General features: G+C 47.7%; 1 protein-coding gene across 12 annotated transcripts in view; it reads right to left on the reverse strand.

The window, feature by feature from the left end:
- The window catches only part of KCNMA1 (potassium calcium-activated channel subfamily M alpha 1), a 701,914-nt gene that overhangs the window by 60,159 nt on the left and 620,583 nt on the right, over positions 1-21,172 (reverse strand). For all 12 annotated transcript variants that reach the window (XM_036264760.1, XM_036264756.1, XM_036264758.1 and 9 more), the window contains 3 exons: positions 12,292-12,415; positions 7,456-7,680; positions 3,891-4,083 (listed from right to left, as the gene is read on the reverse strand). In XM_036264760.1, coding sequence (XP_036120653.1) covers positions 3,891-4,083; positions 7,456-7,680; positions 12,292-12,415 — 542 coding nt within the window. The remainder of the gene's footprint in view (positions 1-3,890; positions 4,084-7,455; positions 7,681-12,291; positions 12,416-21,172) is intronic.

Here is a 21,172-nt window from a genome sequence, read left to right on the forward strand (position 1 = left end):
CGAGATCAGACTCAGTTCCCGTCTTTTAGAACCACAGGGAAGCCGTCTGGCGAGAGCCACTGTTGTACCAGCTGATTTAAATTGAAATGTTTTCCCCAGATAAATGTGCGCTAAATAATACACCAGCTCTCCAGCCAAAGGGAAGTGACAGGCGCTCTGTAAATAAAGGCACTTAGTTGCTGGTGAAGAGCTGCAAAGTGGTTCTGAGCTGATGTTTGCTGACCAGCAAGAAGTGGCTTCACCTGCTTTATGTAATTGTCACTGCAGTCCTGCCCGCTGTATATTAAAACTGCATCTCATAGACCCAACTGTCACATCGGATGTACCAGCAGCATGGAGGATGCCACCTCTCTCTGTAATTGTTTTTGACAACCAGCCATCACATCTCAGATCATTTTAGAAAGTGTCTGGTCCCGAATCCCTAGGCTGGGTCAGTTCTGACACCATGTGGACTACAGCAGTGACCCCAACAGGAACGTGAAGAGAAAGAGTTTAGGAAAATAGTTTTGTTTGTCTAGGAGACAAGCAGCAGGCAGTCACTGTCGGAACACGAATCCCAGTGAGGACTCTGCCTTCACGGTGTTAGGACACATTTCTTACGTTACATTGTATCATGAGAGAAAAGCTCTCCACAAGGAAAGTTCCACAAGGATGAATACGCCGTGCAAGAGCACACACATCTGTCCAGAGTCCACATTTCTGCCCTCTGCCTTCTGGACAGGTGCCAATGAAGCTCTCAGGACAAAGCGAACGGGTTCCATGAGGACTACAGCACAACTAGTGAGGACAACTGGGTGGCAGTGGCCAGAAATTATGTAATTTTCACTTGGGGGAGGCTATATTTGTTTCCCAAAAGGAAAGGGTAACAGGTTGTACTCTGCAATCCCAGTCCACCCAGAGCGCCCCGAATGCCCAGGTGAAGGGTAGTGAACGTGTCTGAGTCCAGTGAGCACTCCAGGTGTCAAGGGTCTCATGGAGGGACAGTGTCTGGGAAGCTCAGCTCATCCACCTGGCCCCACAGGCTGGGATGGCCCCGAGGAGGGGTGAACTTGCAAAGCCTGCCCCTCGGGGAAGAAGTGACTTCCCGTGTGGATGTCCACTGCAACCACTGCTGCTGGGAAGGGCAGAGTGTCACCGGAGAACAGTTAGAAACCCAGGACAAGAGAAGAGCAGACACGGCGAGAAAAGGAGGGAAACGTGGGCTTGCTGGGCCCACAGCTGCCGCAGCCTCTCACTGAGGGCAGAAAAGGCAGTCTCCTGGTGACTGGGGGACCAGGGACCTGTGACTCCCCATAGAGCACACCCTCTGGCATCCTCGAGCATGTGTGTACTTGTGCAAAAGAAGGCCCCTTCTCTTTTTGTTTGTGTTTTTTTTTTTTTTTGCAAGAAAAATGAACTCCCTTCCCCTCTCTTCCTTATCTCCCATCAAAATCTATTTTTCTTGCTTATTCTGTGCTAAACATAGTACAGGCAGCCTTTGAGCTATGGGTGGGTATCTGAGAAGGGGAGAGGAAGCATTGTTACCCCTATGGCCATCACAGAGGATCTAAGAGGCTGGCATAAGGGTTGTGAGAGCTGAAGGGACACCTATGTCAGATGTGTACACAGCTGAACCTTGAACAATGCAGGGGTTAGGGGTGCTGACCTCTCATGCAATTGAAAAGCCACATGTAACTTTGACCCTCCCCAAACTTTACTAATAGCCTACTACTGACTGGAAGCCTTATCAATAAAATAAACAGTCAATTAAAACATATTACACATGTAATTATATACTGTATTCTTACAGTAACATTATTGAGAAAACCATAAGAGGAAATAATTTACAGTACTGAATGTGTTTATTGAAAAAGAAAATCGTATATAAGTGGACCCATGCAGTTCAAACCTCTGCTGTTCAATTGTATAACTAAATTGTACATTAATATTTTGATCCATGGACCTGGAAATCACAATGATTGAACTGGGAGGAACTAGGCATACTGGGGGGAGGGGTGTTTTCCCACCCTCTGCTCAGTCCCCCCACCCACAGGGGGCACTCTTTCCCTTCCCCGGGCGCTTCCTGCCAGGAGGAGAGGTGGTCAGCATGCTCAAGGGACCTGGGTTTGCTAGCGTGAAGACTCCCTGTGCCTTAACGCAGTGCTCAGGAGTCACCTGGGAGCCTGTAGTCTGTGGTGGGCATGAGGTTCTGCATTGCTAACCAGGCCCCTGGTGGTGCCCATGCTGGTGTGAGAGGACCTGCGCTGAAGAACAAGTACTCAGAGGCAGGAACTACATTCTAGTGGGCCTTGTCCACCTCCTAGGGGGCCAGCTTACTGTCCCCTCACAGCCTGGGTCACCTCCACTCCCTGCCCCCCGGAATGCAGCTGGGTAGGTAAGAGGTGGTCCGGACGTTGCTCTGCCCTGCGGGCACAGCTCAGTAAGTGGGCACCGAGACTGAGATTTGCAGGAGAAGTAGAGGGTGATGGAGTAGAGAGGCCAAAACTGGGCTTTGGGCTGTACCCACCAGGGTTATGCGAAGAGCAGAAGCCACTCTATTCCAAGGTACAGAGGCTGACACCATTGGAAAGGCTGTCGGAGCCAGTCAACTAGGCCACCATTCACCACTTGCAACACCACACAGAAGGTTCTCCTGAGCTTCACCAGAAGATGTCATGAATCCCAGACCCCCCGAGAAGCCCGCACCCCCGTCTCAGTCCTTAGCACCAAAGCCAGCGGTTCTTAGAAGGCTCCCCTAAGATCTGCTTTGAACCCCACATCCGCGCAGGGTCTAGCTGCAGCTGCCTCTCTTTCTCTTCTAGTTTTCAGATCTCTCCCAGGACCCCTGTCTCATTGGCCGAATCCAGCCCAGAACCATGCAAGGAAAAGGATTCTGGGAACTGTGGTTCCTGGCCTCTCAACAACCTCAGCAGATGTTAGAAGGAGGTGGTGGTGGTGCTGAGTTGACAAAAGATAACGTAGCGCATAGGTCTAGGCCGCTTGGAGCCGAGCTTTAGCACGTCATAGGATGGTGTTTATGTCCCGGCAGTAATAGTTCTCAGGGGCTGTGCTCCCTCTAGTTTGATCCTGGAGTGATGGGTGTCACACTCCCATCAGGCACCCAATGTCACCCGTCCAGTAGGCCACATATGACAAGAATCCTACAGTTCAGGGCAAGCCTACACAGAGGTGTTTTTGGGGGGTGGGGGGTGGGGGGGATGCCTCACACCCTGAGGCCCAGATTAGTGAGGCTGTTTGTCATGGGGTTTTTGCTGTGTTGCCTGCCTGAGCCTCCTGGATGACATCTTTGCTTGCGGCTGTCTGCCCAGGATCTGGAGACAATGACAGGGCAGACGGCAGAGCGGACGGCGGATGTCGTCATTTGGCGCCGCTGTGCCTCCCGTGGGGAAGGCACAGGTGGACGAGCACCACCTCTTGCTCAATGGCTTTCAGTGCCCATGCAGTCCCCTCTTCAGGGGTCACCTCCCTGGATCAGCATATAATAACTTAAAGCTTAACTAACCCGTGCAGTTGTAACAATAGCAAAACTTAGTGCAGGTCAATGGCAAAGACACATTCTGGGGAGAAACACTGGGCATTGCTCAGCCAGAGTCTTCCCCCTGCTCTGACATTTACTTGGTGACCCTGGTTTGGGAAGACTGGGGGGTTGGGGGCTAAAGGCCGGTTCGTTCTCTGGGAAGACAGCCTCTTCTGTGTGTGGCTCTTCAAGCCTGCACCCGGGATGGCAAGAAGAGGCAGCAATGCCCCTTTGAACAGTGTCGCAGTGACTGCTGGTTCCACTGCCAGGCAGATTGACGCGAGCCTCTTTGAATTACTGAGTGAAGGATATCCCTCTTGCCAGCCCCTGTCCCCTGTAGGCAGAGGAGAGGAGTATTACAGCCTGTCCTTACCTTGGGAATTAGCCTGTAAGACCCCGATGCTGTCATCAAACTGCATAGATTTGATGTTGAGTGACGCCAAGATGCATTCCTTGTCCTGCAGCGAAGTATCATCAATATTATTCTGATTGGCTGACAGGATAACGCACATGTCACAGAGGTTGATGTTGACGGCCCTTAAATCAGCCCGACTTAATGGTGTACCCTTTGGCATAGAGGAAAGAAATAAAAAAAACAAGGAGAAGCAAAAGTGAGACTGAGGGACGAGAGGGAAAGAGGGAAAAAATAAAAACAAATTAAAGATTGCGCTGGAGCTCTGGGAAATTATTTAACAAGTATCTTTTTTTATGCCTTGACATTAAGCTGGCCTAACTACGTTCAGGGGAATAGGAGCTGTGTGCTAATCTAAAGGGTAGTCAGTGCTGATGGCAGCATTTTAGGCTTGCTCTCAATACTCAATCAAGCTATTACTAACAAACCAGGGAGGGATAATGCCAGGGTTCTACATCTTCTTCCTGCCTGGAAATCGTCTTGATTTAAGTAACTGTCCTGTGGCAACCTCTGGCTTTCAGAATGTAATGAGAGGGTGGGTTTCAAGTGCCTGTTTATTTAATAACAGGTCACTTCTGTCACAAGCAAAAGACATCAGCTCCAAGGAGAATTTCCAGAGCAGCCAAGGGGAATGGCCAGCGAGTGTGGTCATGAGGTGGGGCTGCGACAATGCTCCACCTGGAGGATGTGGGAGGGAGTGCAGTTCATGTGCACTTTGCAAAGGGGAGATGGAGAGAAGGAAGCTTCAGGTCCTATCATTTTATTGCACATTTTCAGCAGAAAAAATAAGGAAATCGCCTAGTTGTCCAACAACGTAGGAGTGGTTAAACACACTATGGGGCATATATACCATGGGCGTCTACGAAGCCAGCAAAGAGCCTGAAACAGCTCAACCTGCGGGCATCGCCCTGGAAGAAACTCGAACAGAAAAATGCGTGGAAAAATATAAAAAGCACGTTCTACACAATTTGAAAAGTAGGATTTCATTTATATGAAAGGAAACCCACACAATACAACGATATACTTGTGAATGTATTTATAAGTGTATGTACACTCAAGAGAGAAAGTTCAGGGACAGCTCACACTAAACCAATCACAGCAATTACCTCTGGGGAGGAGAATAACATTGGGAGTGAAGGGAAAAGTTTGTTTTTGACTTTGCAAACTTCTGTATTATTCGAATGTTTTGTAATGTGTTTGTATATTACTGGTGTAATTAAAAATAAATAAGCCAGTAAACAGATTTTTTAAAGTCCTAAAACAACAATATAGTGGGAGGAAAAGCAGACCAAGGAGGTGATGGCTGAGAGGCCAGGAAGGCCACCACGGGTGACATAGGAGGGTCAGTGTCGGAGGTGAGGGATGTGAACCCCAAATGCCCTGAGTCACAGCAGAACTCATCAGACGATCCCACAGCTGAGCTCCCAGGGACATCCTTCTGGGGTTCACACCCAGCTCCCAGCCTCTGTGGTTCTCCATCCAGAATCCAGCCCTGTTTTGCCTGCATGGAGACTCCAGTAGCCTTCACCCCACTGACTGTGCAGGGAGAGGCTTTGCCATCTGCCTCCCATCTCTGGTTCCCTTTCTCTGGTTCTCCTTCCTAGAAAGGGGCTTTGAGAAGGTTGGACTTGGCTTCGGAGGTCAAGGCCATCAACCCTCTCTTATGACTCAGTAGCAGTCACGACTCTATTCTCGGCCCCCAGAATAGTGCCACTAAGTGGAATGAAGGAGGGAGAGGCATTTAGTACTAAGGGGCTGAGGAGCTACTCTTTTCAGACACCCATCTCTTGAGAGGAGGAGAAGAATCCCCCGTTCCTGGGATGTCTCGGTCCAGAAGAAGTGTGACCAACTTCCTGAATCACTGCACCAGGGCAGAGCCTCGGTAGCCTACATCCATATTCTTTTAATTTTCATCTTGTGGGGAATCCAGTAGTAATTGTGACATAAGACAATCCCTGCAAAGCTGTATACAGGTGATTTCAAAACTCAAGAAGTGCAAATGACACACATAGAAACACCTTGTGTTTCTCGGGGCTGGCCCGGCCTACGAGGCATTGTGTGAACAGTGAAATATGTGAAGACAGAGAAGGTCCATTTTGTACCAATATACTGTGTTTGAGTATGCTAAATTTTGGAGTGTTTGAAAAGGACCTGTAAATATATAAGCTCATTCATATAAACGTAGGCAGGTGAGTGGATGTATACAAGGGCACGCACAAGGAAACACACACCCCAAACATCACACATACACACAGGCTCATGTAGCCCAGCAAAACATTAGCTCCTTACAGGGCCTTTTAGACCCAGTCCGTGTACTCCCAGGGGACTATGTATAACATCACTTGTAGGAAGATAATCGTGGAAAAATAGAATCAAATCGATGATGTCTGAAATTAGCAAGGTGTATATATGTTTACACTCTTCAGTGTGAATGACTATTTGTTTAATTACGTATGTTTATTAAATCAGTGAGTTTTTGGTGCAGCATCCAAATGATATCTGTCTATATTTTTCTCACCTCTTTAAATATTTACTGAGCACCTATTGTGCCCAGCATATGTAAGAAACAATGGAGGCTACTAATGAATATTACTTGTGGGGTAGACTCTTTTGTGTTGTTTATTGAATTATGATACCTCACTATATTTTTCCATTTTTGAGCTTCTGGAAGCTGACAATAGAAATAAAGAATTTCAGCTCCATAAGTGGGAATAAATCCAGCCCTCTAGAAATGTAGCATCAAATTCATGTCCCCCAATTTTATGGATGTGAACTTCCAAGAAAACTTCGTGAAAATAAGTGATATTTGCATGGATTTGTGACACAAAGAACTGTATCAAATGTTCAAATGTACAATACAATCTTTTGAAAATCACTGCAAATATATTAGTTAATGATTAGGAATAGTTGGTTACATGACTCATAGATCATGCACCCTGTCCTCACACTGAGCTGTAGGACACCACACTTTCCTGTCAGATTTGGGTAGCAGCCACGCATGTGTGGGCTCACATACGAACCCAGGAAAACAGTGCTGGGCTGCTACATGAGTCAGGGGTAGATGTTGACCAGCACAAGAGAGCAGCTTCGGACAGCAAAAATAAGTGAAGAGCTCTGTTAAATACATTTAGTTAAAAACAGAATGTGGTACAATCGAGATTTCCCCAAGCATTTATAATGGCATAAATAAAATGATATAAATAGTTCCATAAGTAAATTCCGCTCTAAGCATCATAATATCGAACAGCACTGGGTCTGGGTAGACACTGACATGGTTAATGCATTTGATACCAGCTACACTTCATGTCTGATGAGCGAATGAACCGGGTTGCGGATTCCTTTTAATAAGGTCCCCAGGGTTTGGATATTCCCAGACAGAGCAGAGAGAAGGGCTGAGTCCTCAGGCCCATAACCAGATAAAGAAGCAGAGGCATGATCAAAGCTACGACTATTATATCCACCTGGGATTTTCTTTTGTGAATGAAAGGAAGAAAAAAACCCGTCAATAACGTGACCTTGGACTTACAGGCAATATGGACACTTTGGGGAAGTTGTGAAGCGTCTCCCATTCCCGCTTGAGGTACTCAATGGAGCCCACAAACACGATGTGCTTGAGCTCGTGGTAATGGAAGTTGCTGGCGCGCAGTGGCATCACCAGGTTCCGGAGGCCGATCAGGGCGGAGCTGACATCGCCGAAGATGCAGACCACGACATGGCCACTGAGGACGGTCATGGCGGCCTCACTGCGAGTCTGCAACAGGGAGGAACACGTGAGCATGCGCGAAGACCTCACAGGAAAGCCTGAGTGTCGAGGATCGAGTGAGCATGTGCTGAGTTCTTACTGTGTTATTAGATGCTATTATTTTTATTTCAATATGCCATATATATTTATCATTTGAGTATGTGTGCATATATTACACTGGTATAATAAACATATCAAAACATACATCCACACGAATCACTTCCTTTTTTGAGTAAAGATTTTAAAAAGATATGCCCTATAGGCATATGAGCAGATCCTTCATAATGATTTTCAGAGGGCAAATCAGAGGGAACAACAATATTTATGTTATTTGGAAAGGGAAGCCTCAGTTTCTATTAAATTGCTGATAAAATGATCTGCATTTTCGCCCTGGCCACGTGGCTCAGTTGGTTGGAGTGTCCCACGCACCAAAAGGTTTGGGTTCATTTCTGGTCAGGGCACATGCCTAGGTTGTGGGTTTGATCCCTGCTCCAGGCACATATGGGAGGTAACTGATCAATGTTTCTCTCCCTCTCTCTCTCTCCCTTCCCCTCTCTCTCTAAAATTCAATTAAAAATAAAATAAAATAAAATAAAATAAAATAAAATAAAATAAAATAAAACATATATCCTCAGGTGAGGATTTTTAAAAAATGAGCTGTGTTTTCTGCCTGCTTGCTGAGATGAGGATAAAATGGTCAGATCCTACGCTGGTCTCAATGAATTTGAATTACGAGTTCTAGACTTGTCTGTGAGATGACAAGTCTGTCACTGCATCAACAGGTGGTACCCTAAGCCAGGCATTGGCACACTATGGCCCGCAGGCCAAATCCTCCCACCACCAACTTTTGTATGGCCATGGCTGGTGAGCTAATATTGATTTCTACATTTTCAAATGGTTGGGGGAAAAAATCAAAAGAAGACTGTTTCACAATATGGGTGTGTTGCAATAAAATCTTACTAGAATTTGAATTTCTTATAATTTTCCCATAAGTTCCAATAAGATTTGATTGCAACACAGCCAGTCTTGCTCATGTAGCACGGCCAGTGCTTGCTTTTCCGTTGCAATGGCAGAGTGGGTTGATAGCTGTGACTGGACGCTGCAGCCGACGAAACCTACATGGTTCATTACATGACTGTTCACAGCTGAGCCCTGGCCCCCGCGGCCTTGGGGAGCACGCCTGGAGCAGCTCACCTGCAGAAGTCACCAGAGAAAGATTTCCAAAAAATCATTGGGAAAAAAAGATCTAGAGCTAGTTCAGCTGGAGCAATGACAGCCTGTGTCTTTGCCTAACCCTAGTCCTGTATCTACAAAGGAGACGAATAATAGAATCAAATACCCCCATCCCCCACCCCCCACCCCGAGGAGGACAAGCGCTTCCCCAGAAATGCAAATGTTTGCCACTGCTGGCTGTTTTGCTCACTGTGCTGGTGAAGAGCCACAAGACCAGCTGTGGGCCTCTGTCTGCCTCTCCTTCTGGCCCAGTACCTCCCATCTTGCCTTCCTCCTTCCCTGCCCACCCACTGAAAGCCTGGATAGCCCTATGCGGCTTACAGTGCTTTTGGGGAGGCATATTAATGCCCACTGCACACATCAAACTCTGCTCCAAGTGATCCCTAGAAGTGACCGCGTATTGATTGTTTAAGGCCAATATTGCAATTCACGACAATGTCAGGGTTATTAACGTAACCCCCGAGGAGAAGGAGAAGCTAGCTTTCACTCCCTGATCATTAGAATCAAACAGGGGCTGTTACACTACCGGTTTCCCTCTGCGACAGTCCAGGAACATGGAAGACAGGCTGTAAGCAATGCTTCATAAGCAGACGGAGAGGCAGCCCACACCACACCTCGTGGAGCTGGCTATTGTGGCTGCATGGCAGAGCGTGTGCCCAGGTCCCACCGACAGGGCGGTCCGTCTGGCAGGTGCTACGAGGCTACTAAGTATGTTCAATGGCAAGATCACCCGGGAGCTAGCTCCCTTCATCAAGCCCGAAGAATCCAAACTCAGTCCAGAGGAGGGGCCGGGAATCCAGAATAAGGAGGTGGAGGAGGCACCCGTTACAGAGTGGCCAGGGCACAGCTGACCCCAGAAGCTTAGACATGGGACCAACACACCAATCCTTAGATCAGCCTGAACACCACCTGAGAGCCTGGAGCGATCTCAATTCCTGGACCTCGGCCCTGGAGAATCGGATGCAGACAGGTTTAAGGCCCACTGGACTCGTGTGCATCCTGTGTCTCCCACGCATGCTTCACGGCCTGACCCAAGCCGGGCCTCAGGGGCCTCAACCCTCCGAGCACAGCCTGTTTGCATCCCATTGGGCTCCCTAGCCACTTAAATACAAGCCAGTCTTCACCCCTAGATCTGAATAGTAGCATTTGACATGTAGCTTTCAATATATTGTTTCATAGTTATATTTTATGTCTTCTCTTCAATTAGATGATCATTTCCTACACCAAAGCCGTCAGGGCACACACACCACAAAGCATCCTCTGAGCATTCTCATCTCTGCTCCAGTGTGACTTTAGAGGGGGCCTCTTGGACCACACTGTCTAAATAGCACCTGCCGGTCCCTTTCTAGCCCATGACCCTGCTTTGTTTTCTTCAACATCTGACATGTTGTATATGCACTTGTCCACCTGGGGCCCTCGCTTGGCCCCCACTGAAAGACAAGTTCTGGGAGAGCAGATGTCAGAGGCTGCACCCCAGCCAGAGAGCAGTGCCTGCACTTCAAAGTCTTGTTAATGAGTTATTTTTCAGATGAGAAAGTAGTAACTCGTCTCCCCAAACCCTTTCATGCCAGCAGGGCACTTTGATTGGATGTCTGTTGTTTATTAAAACCCTGGGTCCCAGCAATGGCGTTTGGCCTTTGCCCTGCCACAGGTGGGAACAGGGCGAGTTTAGATGACCAGGGCAAAGATGCAGGGAACACGTCAGGGTGTAAACACGAAGCACCTTGGTGATGAGCCCCCCTGTTCTGCTGGGGAGCTGGACAACGCTGTCTCCTGAATCCTGCCTTTCCATGCTTGTGTCCACAGCCTCCCAGAGACCAGCACCGTGCTGTGCTGGCTGGTAAGAGTTGTTTACAATTAAACTGAAAAACACACACATTCAGATAGAACACGGGAAAAATTCTAGTGGGTTGGGGTACAGCCACTTAGAGGAGCGGGGGCAGCTCTTTCTCAGGAAGGGTGGCTGCGACGGCAGAAACGACGGGGGTTTCCTGGCTGGCACAAGGGAGCAGGCAACGCCGTCTGGGGACTAGAGGCACAAGGAAGGAAGGAACCTTCCATTGGAACTTTCCAATTATTATTATTAATTTAATTCTCACCCAAGGATATTTTCCATTTATTTTCAGACAGAGTGGGAGAGAGCGAGAAACATCAGTGTGAGAGATATACATCAATTGGTTGTCCCCTGCATGACCCAGACCAGGGCCAGGGACTGAACTGCAATTGAGGTATATGCTCTTGACCAGAATTGAACCCAAGACTCTGGTCTACAGGCTGACGCTCTAACCGCTGAGTCAAACCGGCCAGCGAGGAACCTTATGATTATTAATCCATTTTCCATGAATTGGCGAGACAGGAAACTGAGAGAAAGCTGATGCAGGCATTACAACTTAACACTGTTAACAGGGCAAGTCTAACGAGCAGAATGGATTGTTCTCTATGCTGACACACCCCGGACAAACTAGAGGAAGCCATGGTTGCTACAGAGGTGACCCAACCAAGAAATAGGGCTCCGAGCACCCGCCTTCCCAAGATGACCCATGGTTCACCACTGTCATTATCAGCTCTTTGTCTACTTTTTGTGCTAAGAAGGATCACAAATACGCAATGTTATTACCTAGATGAATACAATATTTATGTCATAAATACATAATAATACAGGCAGTATTCAGATTTCTTATGACTTTTAATAGTAATAAAGATGATAGCCCAGCTAGTGTGGCTCAGTGGTTGAGCATCGACCCATGCACCAAGAGGTCGCAGGTTTGATTCCCGGTCAGGGCACATGCCCAGGTTGAGGGCCAAATCCCCAGTGGGGGGGCACGCAAAAGGCGGCCAATCGCTCATCAATGTTTCTATTTCTCTCCCTCTCTCCCTTCCTCTCTCTCTAAAATCAATAAAGAAAAAAATTTGTTTAATAAAAAGATAATAATTGGTAATTAGAGCCATATATTGGGTTTCAGTTTTTACTACAACTCTATGAGTTACGGTTATTCTCATCTCATTCTCTTACAGACAAGAGAACTGAAGAGCAAGGAGGTCAAGTGACTCGTCCAAGGCCATGTAGCTAGTAAAAGGCAGAGGCAGACTCTGGCCCCAGGGCCACACCCACAGAAGGTATGGTACATATGGCCTCCCATGATGCTGTTCAAACAGCGTGCAATCCTATTGTAATGAGCCAATAAAGATTCAGAGGTAGAAAATTCTACTCTCAGTTCATGTTCTGATGAGAGTTCTAGCTGCTCCAATATGTGTCCTGAATTTTAATCATCGAAAGTAATTAGGCCCAGGGACTGTATTATCCACCACCCAGCTAGGAAAAGCACATTCCCAGCAAATGCAGTCTGAGACAGAAGTAGAGGGCCGATTCCGCAGCCTGCCACTCACCAGGATGACTTTCTCGATCTCCTTGGGTGCGCACCAGTGAAACATCCCGGTAGAGTCATACTTCTTCACGTTGCAGTCCATGTTGTCGATCTGATCATTGCCGGGAATTAACAAGGGGTCATGCCTGGGGAGAAAAGGACAGGGAACCTAAGTGGAAAGTGTGATAAATTATAAATGAAAAGTGGCCGAATTATACTCGGAGGAGATGAAAGGTTGTCACCGAAGGCCAGCCCTGTGCTTGCAAAACCCACCCTTTGAAGGACGACTGCCCCAAACCACCACCGCTGGAAGTGCAGGTGGCCTTTGTCAGGCAGTAAATCTGTCATTCCTCCCAGTCCCCTTTTCTACAGTGGCCTTCACGTTCTTTGTGGACTTGGCCTCCCTTTTTATGAATAGCTCACTCTCCGTCCTCCTCTCATTTTACCAGCTGCCCAGTCTCTCCGGCGCACGGCTGTGATTAGCACTGGCAATGAAGAGGAAGGAATGGGAACGGTCTCATGCTGACTGGCATAGGATGGAAAGCCAATTACTCGCTCTTTCTGCCTACAACTTCTGACTTGATTCTCCTCGCAGTAAAAGCTTTAACAGGCTGCACTTTAAATATTTTAGCAATTTGCCCAATCAGATTTTGCTCTCCCTGGCTGCAGCCCTTTAAAGATTCAGCAGCATGTCACTTTGGAGCAGACTGACTACCAAATGCCCACATCTGGAATACACGAGTCCAATGCTAAGCAACACCCTCTCTCCTTCCCTTGACAACTGCATTTGCACTAACCACCCAGTGATGCCCCCCCTGACCCCACCTTCCCCTCCTGACTGCAGCATCCCCTGCATGAGCGCCTCAAGCTCTTAACAGACATGTCTTGTTTACTAGTGGACAAGGAGGGGCTTGTACAGAGTCCTCCCCTCCAGGGGACTTCCAGCCTCACAGACACCCCTAAGCACTGGGCAGGTCTAACAAGATTGCAGCATCTCGGGCCATTTCCACGTCCAGATTCCGTCTCCCGTATGGTTCTGTGCCTCAGGTTTGAGGTAGTTATTTGGGTCGCTGCAACAATGGCCATCTATAATTAGAGCAATGTCCCAGGTGAGCTATCCACGCAGTGGAGCTTTTTCCTGAACAACACTATCCATTCCAGTACGAAAATATAAGTAAGTTTAAATTCCAAAGATTTATTATAAAGTGATTTTACTTTTTAAATAATCTACTTCAAGCATCAATGAGTGACTTCATTTCATTTTTCATATTTCTCTCTCTGAAATTTTTCTGATGCTGCTCACTAGATGTTCGGAATGTAGACAGTGAGGCTGCAATCCCTCCTACGTGGTCCACAGACGGAGACTTAAGCTTTCAGGGTATCTGCCATGACCATCCCAATACGCTTCCCACCCCACTTAAAATGGGAAAACGCTGACTGCATTTATTTGTTCCTGAGAGCTTGCTTTCAAGCTATGCCCAATGACAAGTGAGGCAACCCTGCAAAGTTACCTTCAATGAACATGCTAAATTATGATAGGAACTGTCACATCAGGTCCTAAAGGAGAAGAACATCCCCCTTGGAATAGCATCTCAACAGCTGGGTTGTTGGGAAGTCTTGGGGTTTATAAACCACTGGGCCACCTTTCAGATACTGAACTCAGTCAAAATGATAAAATACAAAAGTGATAAAAACTGGTCACAGATGAGGGCGAGAGCTAAGTTTGAATATTCTGCCCTTGAAGAAGGTGTGATCGTTCTATAGCGACTATTCTCTGGGTTAAGTAGATGAGCAGGAACCACCTGAGAGGAAAGGTGAGAAAAGGAACAGAACAAACTCGTCCCAGGCCTAGGAGGACATATTTTAATCAAGAGCCTTGTTTGTTGGTTGGAGAAGGAAGATTATCTCAGCAAGGTCTGAGACCTGCCCCGAGTGCATTCAGGAATTAAAAGACACCCAGGGCAACATTTACATAACATCAGCAAGCGAGCCAATGCTAGAGCAAGCTGACCATAGTTCCACTTTGACAGTGTGTGTCTTCGGAGAGAGCACACACATTGTGGTTGTTTCTTTCTCTGGGGGAAATCTTTCCATGCTAACACTGGCCTCCAAGCTTCATCTTAGAAAACCAACAAAACAAGCCTTATGCTCAGTTACTCCCCACTGAGAGGGAAAAAGACAGCTTTTTAATGACAAGCCTCATTAACTGGAGTGAGGTTTGGGGGCACCAGGTAATTTGACACTGGGGCTGCAAGCTGTGACAGGCGCTGGAATGTCCAGGAGCATCTGGGGGGTCTCAGTGCTGCGCCACGCTGCACCCTGTGATCCCCACAATCTTTCGGCCTGGCCTGGCTCATTTAAGTATAAATAACCACGACTTTCCTCAAAGGAATCTGAGAACCATCAAAAATTTCCCAGAACAAAGTTATCTCCTTTTCTGAACAGCTGTGATACCCGGAATTTGAACTCTGGTTTCTTGGATCAACAAAGCAACCAATAAACATAAATCCCCTATTCTGAGCCAGGAATAGAAGATACTGTAAAGAAAAAGACCTAGTCCTTTTTCAAAGATAGGGTCATAATATAGCAAAGAGAGAAAATGCCAGTCAATAGTTGTGATGCACTGTGGTAAGTGTTACAGCAAAGTAACACACGGTGGTATGAGAACACCAAGAACAAAGTTGCTAATTGCCTGGTATCTGAGTAACATCAAGGAAGGCTTCATGGAGAAGGTAACATTCGACCTAGGCCCTGAAAGGAAAGAAGGAATCCCAGCACAGTTTAATAGTTAATCCATTAGGATCATCTCAGAGAATTGAGGCCCAAATAATAAAAAGACAAATATGGCACCTAAAACCATGGTGGCAGATGACAGCTAGGGTCTTATCTAACCTCAGGCACAAAAGACTCAGGCCAGGCACACTAGCTGTCGTCAGGTGTGCAATGACCATCAAGTGGAAGATGGATTCAACTGAGTATGACTGACCAAGAGCAGACTAGGAACAATGCAGGACATTCAGGTGGAACAAACATCAAGTTCCCAAAAAGGAGAATGTTATAAAAATTGAAGCTCTTAAAACATGAAATGAGATGTTTCCCAAGGCATTGGATGTCTCATCACTGGAGACATTCCAGAGGAGCTGGTGATATAAAGGGTGTTATATTACAGATGTCAGGTAAGCCCAAAGGCCTCTCAGGTTTGAAGCAGCTGCTCTCATTAGGGAAAGGTGGCTGGGAGGATCCGGGGAATATTGAACCACTGTTGGCCATCAAAAAGCCAAAGGGCACTGAGCGAGTAAAGAAAAGTTGTTGAGTAAAGATGGGCAATAAGAAGCATGGAAAACTGGTAACTTTTAGAGTTGCATTCGGGCCAGAACTGTTCCTCATTCACTGACTTCCAAAGTCGGTGACTCACTCCAGTAACACCAGAGGCTGTAACTACTTGGTCCAGACAGAATACATGATTTTACCACGTCTTTCCTATAGCGACTTTAAGTGCCTTAGGTTGGCTAATGCTGTGGAGAGATCTCCGACATCAGTGAAGAGTGAAGAGCCAGTTGTCCACACGAACTTCTGTATCTAAACTGAGATTTGGGGGGTTTATATCAATAGAAGCAAGTCCAAGCATTTACCACTGAGCACAACCAACACTGCTGGGCTAAGGACCAGGAGAAGACAAGGGAGCACGTTGCACATGGAAAAGAAAACCAAAAAAAGCCTCCCTGAACCAAGCATCCTGCATCTGGGTTAACACAATGACTTAGGGGACAACTTCCACAGGCTCTCAGACGACTCCTCAAAGACCACTTAGTTGGAACCCAGGACCAGGAACAGACACTGCTTTTCACGTCTTAATCACTTTATGTATTTTCTCAACTCACAGGGTAATCCCAACTCCCCTAAAATGCACCAAAATTAACTCATGACTCATTTGTCCCTTACCACTTAGCCAATGTATATGCCTTATTTCAGGGTAACAGAAACACTGTGAAGTGAGGTATATCTGCTGCTGTAGGGATGTTAAGAGCTGAACTGTGTCCCCGACAAAGTCTGTATGTTGAAGTCCTAAACCTCAGAACCTCAGAATGTGACCATCTTTTGAGATGTGGTCTTTAAATTAAAATGAGGTCATTAGGGTAGGTCTGAATCTAATGTAACTGGTGTCCTTGTAGGAAGAGGACATGTAGACTGAGACATCTTCAGAAGGAAAATGATGTGAAGACATGGAGAGAAGACAGCCATCTCCAAGCCAAGGAGAGAGGCTGGGTATGGGTCCTTTCTCCGTGGCCTGAAGGAGCCACCACCACCACCATCTTGATCTCGGACTTCCAGATTCCAGAACCGTTAAGAAATTACATTGCTGTCATGGTGCCCAATCTGTGATACTCTCTTATGGCACCTTTGGGAAACAAGCACAAGAATTCAGCCTGAAGGAAAACAGGCACAGTGTATCAAACATCACTCCACTGATGGCCTGGCTGCCCTTCTGCCTCAGTCTCACCTGTTCAGCTAAGGAAGACGAGCATCCTGATCATCAGTTTACGAATGGAAATATACCAGAAATATACAGTATCTTATTCAGAGAGCTTGGGCCAATGTTCCTCTCCTCCCCAGCATAACTGACCATCCCCAACAAACATACATAATTAGATCTACTCCACCCAAGTGGGAACTACTCTCCAGTCTTTCATTTACACCCATATTGTCCGGCCAGTTCGGCTCAGTGGTTGAGCATCAACCCATGCACCAAGAGGTTGCCGGTTCGATTCCCGGTCAGGGCACATGCCCATGTTGTGGGCCTGATCCCCAGTGAGGAGCATGCAGGAGGCAGCCAATCAATGTTCTCTCTCATCAATGTTTCTCTCTCTCTCCCTCTCCCTTCCTCTCTCTCTCATAGCAATAAAGAAAAAAATAATAATTTACACCTACATTTGAGGAGCAATACCTATGATAGCCCAACCCAACAAAAAGAAGAAGCCTGGGCTCTTGTCAGTTAATTTGTTTAGTAGAACCAAGAGTTTTTCTCCAAAGGGAGTGCTCTGGGGATGGATACCATGGAAGACAGGAAAACATCTATATCCTTAGGGATAATATAGCATAAAGCCAAAATGTCTGTCTTCAAGTCTTGGCTCATCTACTACTTGCTACAGTGTGCCTTGCCTCAGTTTCTTCACCTGTAAAATGGGAGTGTTAATCATTGTCATTACTTAAAGGATTCAGTCTGAGGATTATATGAGTCGAGTCCTGTCATGCATGTTTGTATGCATGGGAAACAGTGGATTAGTGTCGTGGCTAAGGTGGGCAGAGAGGCAAGGTTTTGGACAGAGAGGTCTCCTGACTGAAAGCCACTGCCCCTCTCGCCCTCTCCCACTTGCAGGAGGCAGCTGGATCTTGTCCATTGTCCTTTGCAATGTCCCAAGCCACTGCGCCCTAAGCTGCAAAGACAGGGGGACCAGCATCGTGACAATTTATGAAATGCACAACTTGCATGAATACTCAGTGGAAAATGACCCTGTGAGCCCTTGTCAGAACAGCGTGCTCAGGAGAGCCTCCATCATCAGTCAGGGCTTGGGGAGCTTCTGCGTACCCCGGTATCTGAAGGCCCCCTTTAGGAATACCCACATTTTTATAGCAAACGAAGAGCCCCAGTGAGTTAAAATTTTCATATCTATACTTCTTGAATCTCAGCTCACACGTCCAAAGTCCACAGTGAAATTTAAGTATGTCCGTCTTCAAATGAAGAGTAAGAATGAGGGTTTGAGGCTTTGCAGGGCAAGGAACGCCACGTACCATCAGTTAATCTCAGGAAGTGAACTAAATGCAGGGCTCCGGCAGAAGCACAGAAATCACGCCTTGAAGACAACAGCCTAAAGCAAGACCACAACCCCTTTCCTAGCAAACCTGCCTTGAGGAAGCTGTTGTTATAGTTCAAAGACTATCATTCCCCGTGCAGGCAAATAAAGCAAAGCCCAGTTTTTTTCTCTGGCAGTGGGTTGAACCCTGGACTTCAGAAATTTACATTAGAGTACAAGTAACAAAACCAAAAAAAAAACTTATGAAAGAGGAAAACGACCAAATTGTTTTAAACGTGTCCCCTTTCCCTCGCCCGACTTTCAGGACCTCATTTCTCAGCACACAAGACCTCTCCCGTGGTCACGAGCACCCCCTTAGAGTGAGGCCCAGCTGCCTGGTCTCCCTGGGGAGTGCAGGCTCGAGAGAACGGGGGCAAACGTCTCACCCTCTGCAGGCTTTCCGTGCAGGAGGCAAAGCTGGTTATACTGAGTACGTGTTGTGTCAGGACTCCAGCGGCCAGCAGGACAGATCGGAGGCCTCCACGTTTTCTCCAAACGTTCTGTCTGAAGCTGCCCTCCTAGGGGTCCCCCCTTCCCCAGAGCTCCCACAGAAGTGAGAGATCCTCTCTCAGAGACAATATGTGCGTATCGGCCTCACCCATTAGATGGTGAGCAGCATGAGGGCGGGGACCCCTACTTCACTCCTCCGTGTATTTCCAGAGCCCAGCCGCGGACACAGTACATGCTCAATAACCAACCAACTAACAAGAGGAGTTAATGAGTGAGTTCTAGTCTCCACATACTTTTATTTATTATTTTTTTAATCCTCACCCAAGGGTATTTTTCCATTGATTTTCAGATTGGGGGGGCGGGAGAGAGAAACATCCATGTGAGAGAGCCACACTGATTGGATGCTTCCCACGTGACCCCAACAAGGGTCGGGGATAGAACTGCAACCAAGGTACGTGTCCTTGACCAGAATCAAATCTGTGACTCTTTGGTCCGCAGGCCGACACTCTAACCACTGAACCAAACCGGCCAGAGCCTAGTCTCTGGACACTTTTAAACAAGTCAATGGGCACTTATCAGACCTTTTATGGAGATGGGAAATTGTGCCTGCCCAGTGGGCACCCACTCACCTTTGGTTTCTTGTGACAATTCTTTTTGAGAACAACTAAGGCTCTTGCACTATTTTTCTCTTTACAGGGGCTGTACTGGAAGTAGGGCACCGTGGTCTGAAGGGAGTCCCTGAAATGTGTCTATCACTAGGACCCAGCAGGCTGACACAACGTTGCATTCGAGGACCTGTGTTTGACCCTCCCAAACACAGGTCCTCGAATGCAATGTTCCAGTCTCAGGCCATGCAGGTGGGTCTCTGGTGGTGCCGGTCACATGAGACTAGAGAGGGTCTCAGGTGTCACCTCAAAGGGCTCATATTGGGTTTTTAGCACCATAAATGATCTGCCTCATTCTGGGGTGCACTTAATTTCTGGGTGTATGGTATTTGCTATGTTGCGAGGATCAGGACTGGTGGATTCGGGCACCTGTCTTACTCACCCTTCCATCATCTCCCCTGCGATGTGGCTGCCCACTGGCCTGCCCTCACCTCCCACTAGACAACCATCCCTGGAATCGTCTTGGAAAGACCTCCAGGCCAGGCTCTCACCACTCTGGCAAAAGTAGAACCCTTCTCACCTCTTCTGTAACTATCTGGTCACTTTTCCCTATCTAACAAGTACAGAGTCAAAACTACTGCCACCGAGTCTGTCATCTCTTATTATGCAGCCACCATCCCCAGAGGAAGAAGGAAATGAGTGTCTTTATGTTAGGAAGACATCTGGGGACGGACATGTTCTGCAGCCCCAGGGGGCGTGTACAGGGTGCTCTGGGGATGGGAGGACCTGTGTCAAAGCCACCAATGCTGGGGTGAGACCCACTGCCGCTTCCCTCTCCAGGCCCACGAAGCCTGCCACGTCCTAGCCGTCTGCGCTGAGAGGTCAGTTTATTTGGCTAAGCTGTCCTCCTTTGTTCTGCCCAGTGCAAGGAACTGTGGCACAGCATTCTGCCCAACTCAGATGGGGCTCAGGTCATTTTATCATCTTCTACTGCTAGAACCCCTCAAGCTGACAAAAGACCCCGTGGAAGGTAAGAGCCAAAGGAGAAATCCTGGGACTTAACAAGAAGATGAGTTTATTTCACTTAATGATCAATAAATGCCCAAGAGGATAATCTGTTTTCCTCAAATCATATTTCTCCTCCCATTCAGAAAACAAATGTCTAATATTTTCTCGGTCTCGTGGCATGAAGCTCCCCGAGTGTTCAATTTCTCTGTTTCTGGTATCACCGATTATCCTCGCTGGCCTGGCTGGGGCCACGCCTCTGGTGAACTGTCTATCCGACACATCGTGCCTAAATCCTCGCGGCCGAGCGTCTTGGTGTCACCCCAGGTTCCCCAGCTCCTGGAGAAATGGGTGTTCTGTGAACTGATGTCAGAAAGGCTGTGTGTCCTTGGGAAGACCATGCAGTCCACTTCCGGTCTGGCACCCAAAGGACCTCGGCAGAGACTGGGGTGGGGGGGGCCTTCTCTTTATACCTCTGTGTTTATGTAACATGTGCTGCCAGAAGGCCACCAGAGACCCCCAAACACAAGTTAGGGCCCTTCCTCCTTGGAAACCGGCGAGGGTTCCCCACGCCTACGACAGGAAAGGCCTCGTTGAGCAGGCGCCAGGCTACGCAAGGACCCTTTTCCAGCCACACCAAGTTGCTTCCTGTGGCCTGAGCACCTCTCTCCACTGGGCGGACAGTGAAGGAGTGAATACTATGGGCTTGGCAGCTAAACTGCCTGGGTTCCAGTCTTCCTCACTAGGTAGGAGTTACTGGATGTACTAGACTTCCCAGCCGTGACTCAGCCTCTCCATCTGCAGAATGGGGGAAGAGTAATTCCTACTCATGGAGCTGCAGTTAGGGTTTGGTGAGTTCACAGGCATGGCGAACTTGGAGGGTCGCCGGGCCCCCGGTAAATAGTGAACAGGGTAGGTCATAGTATCGATAGAGAATCCTCCTCATCATGCAGGGCTGGGCTCGGTGAAACCTTCGCACACAGGCCCAGCC

This window comes from Molossus molossus, unplaced genomic scaffold (genome assembly GCF_014108415.1).
Source record: "Molossus molossus isolate mMolMol1 unplaced genomic scaffold, mMolMol1.p scaffold_m16_p_17, whole genome shotgun sequence".
In the NCBI taxonomy this organism is placed as follows: domain Eukaryota; kingdom Metazoa; phylum Chordata; class Mammalia; order Chiroptera; family Molossidae; genus Molossus; species Molossus molossus.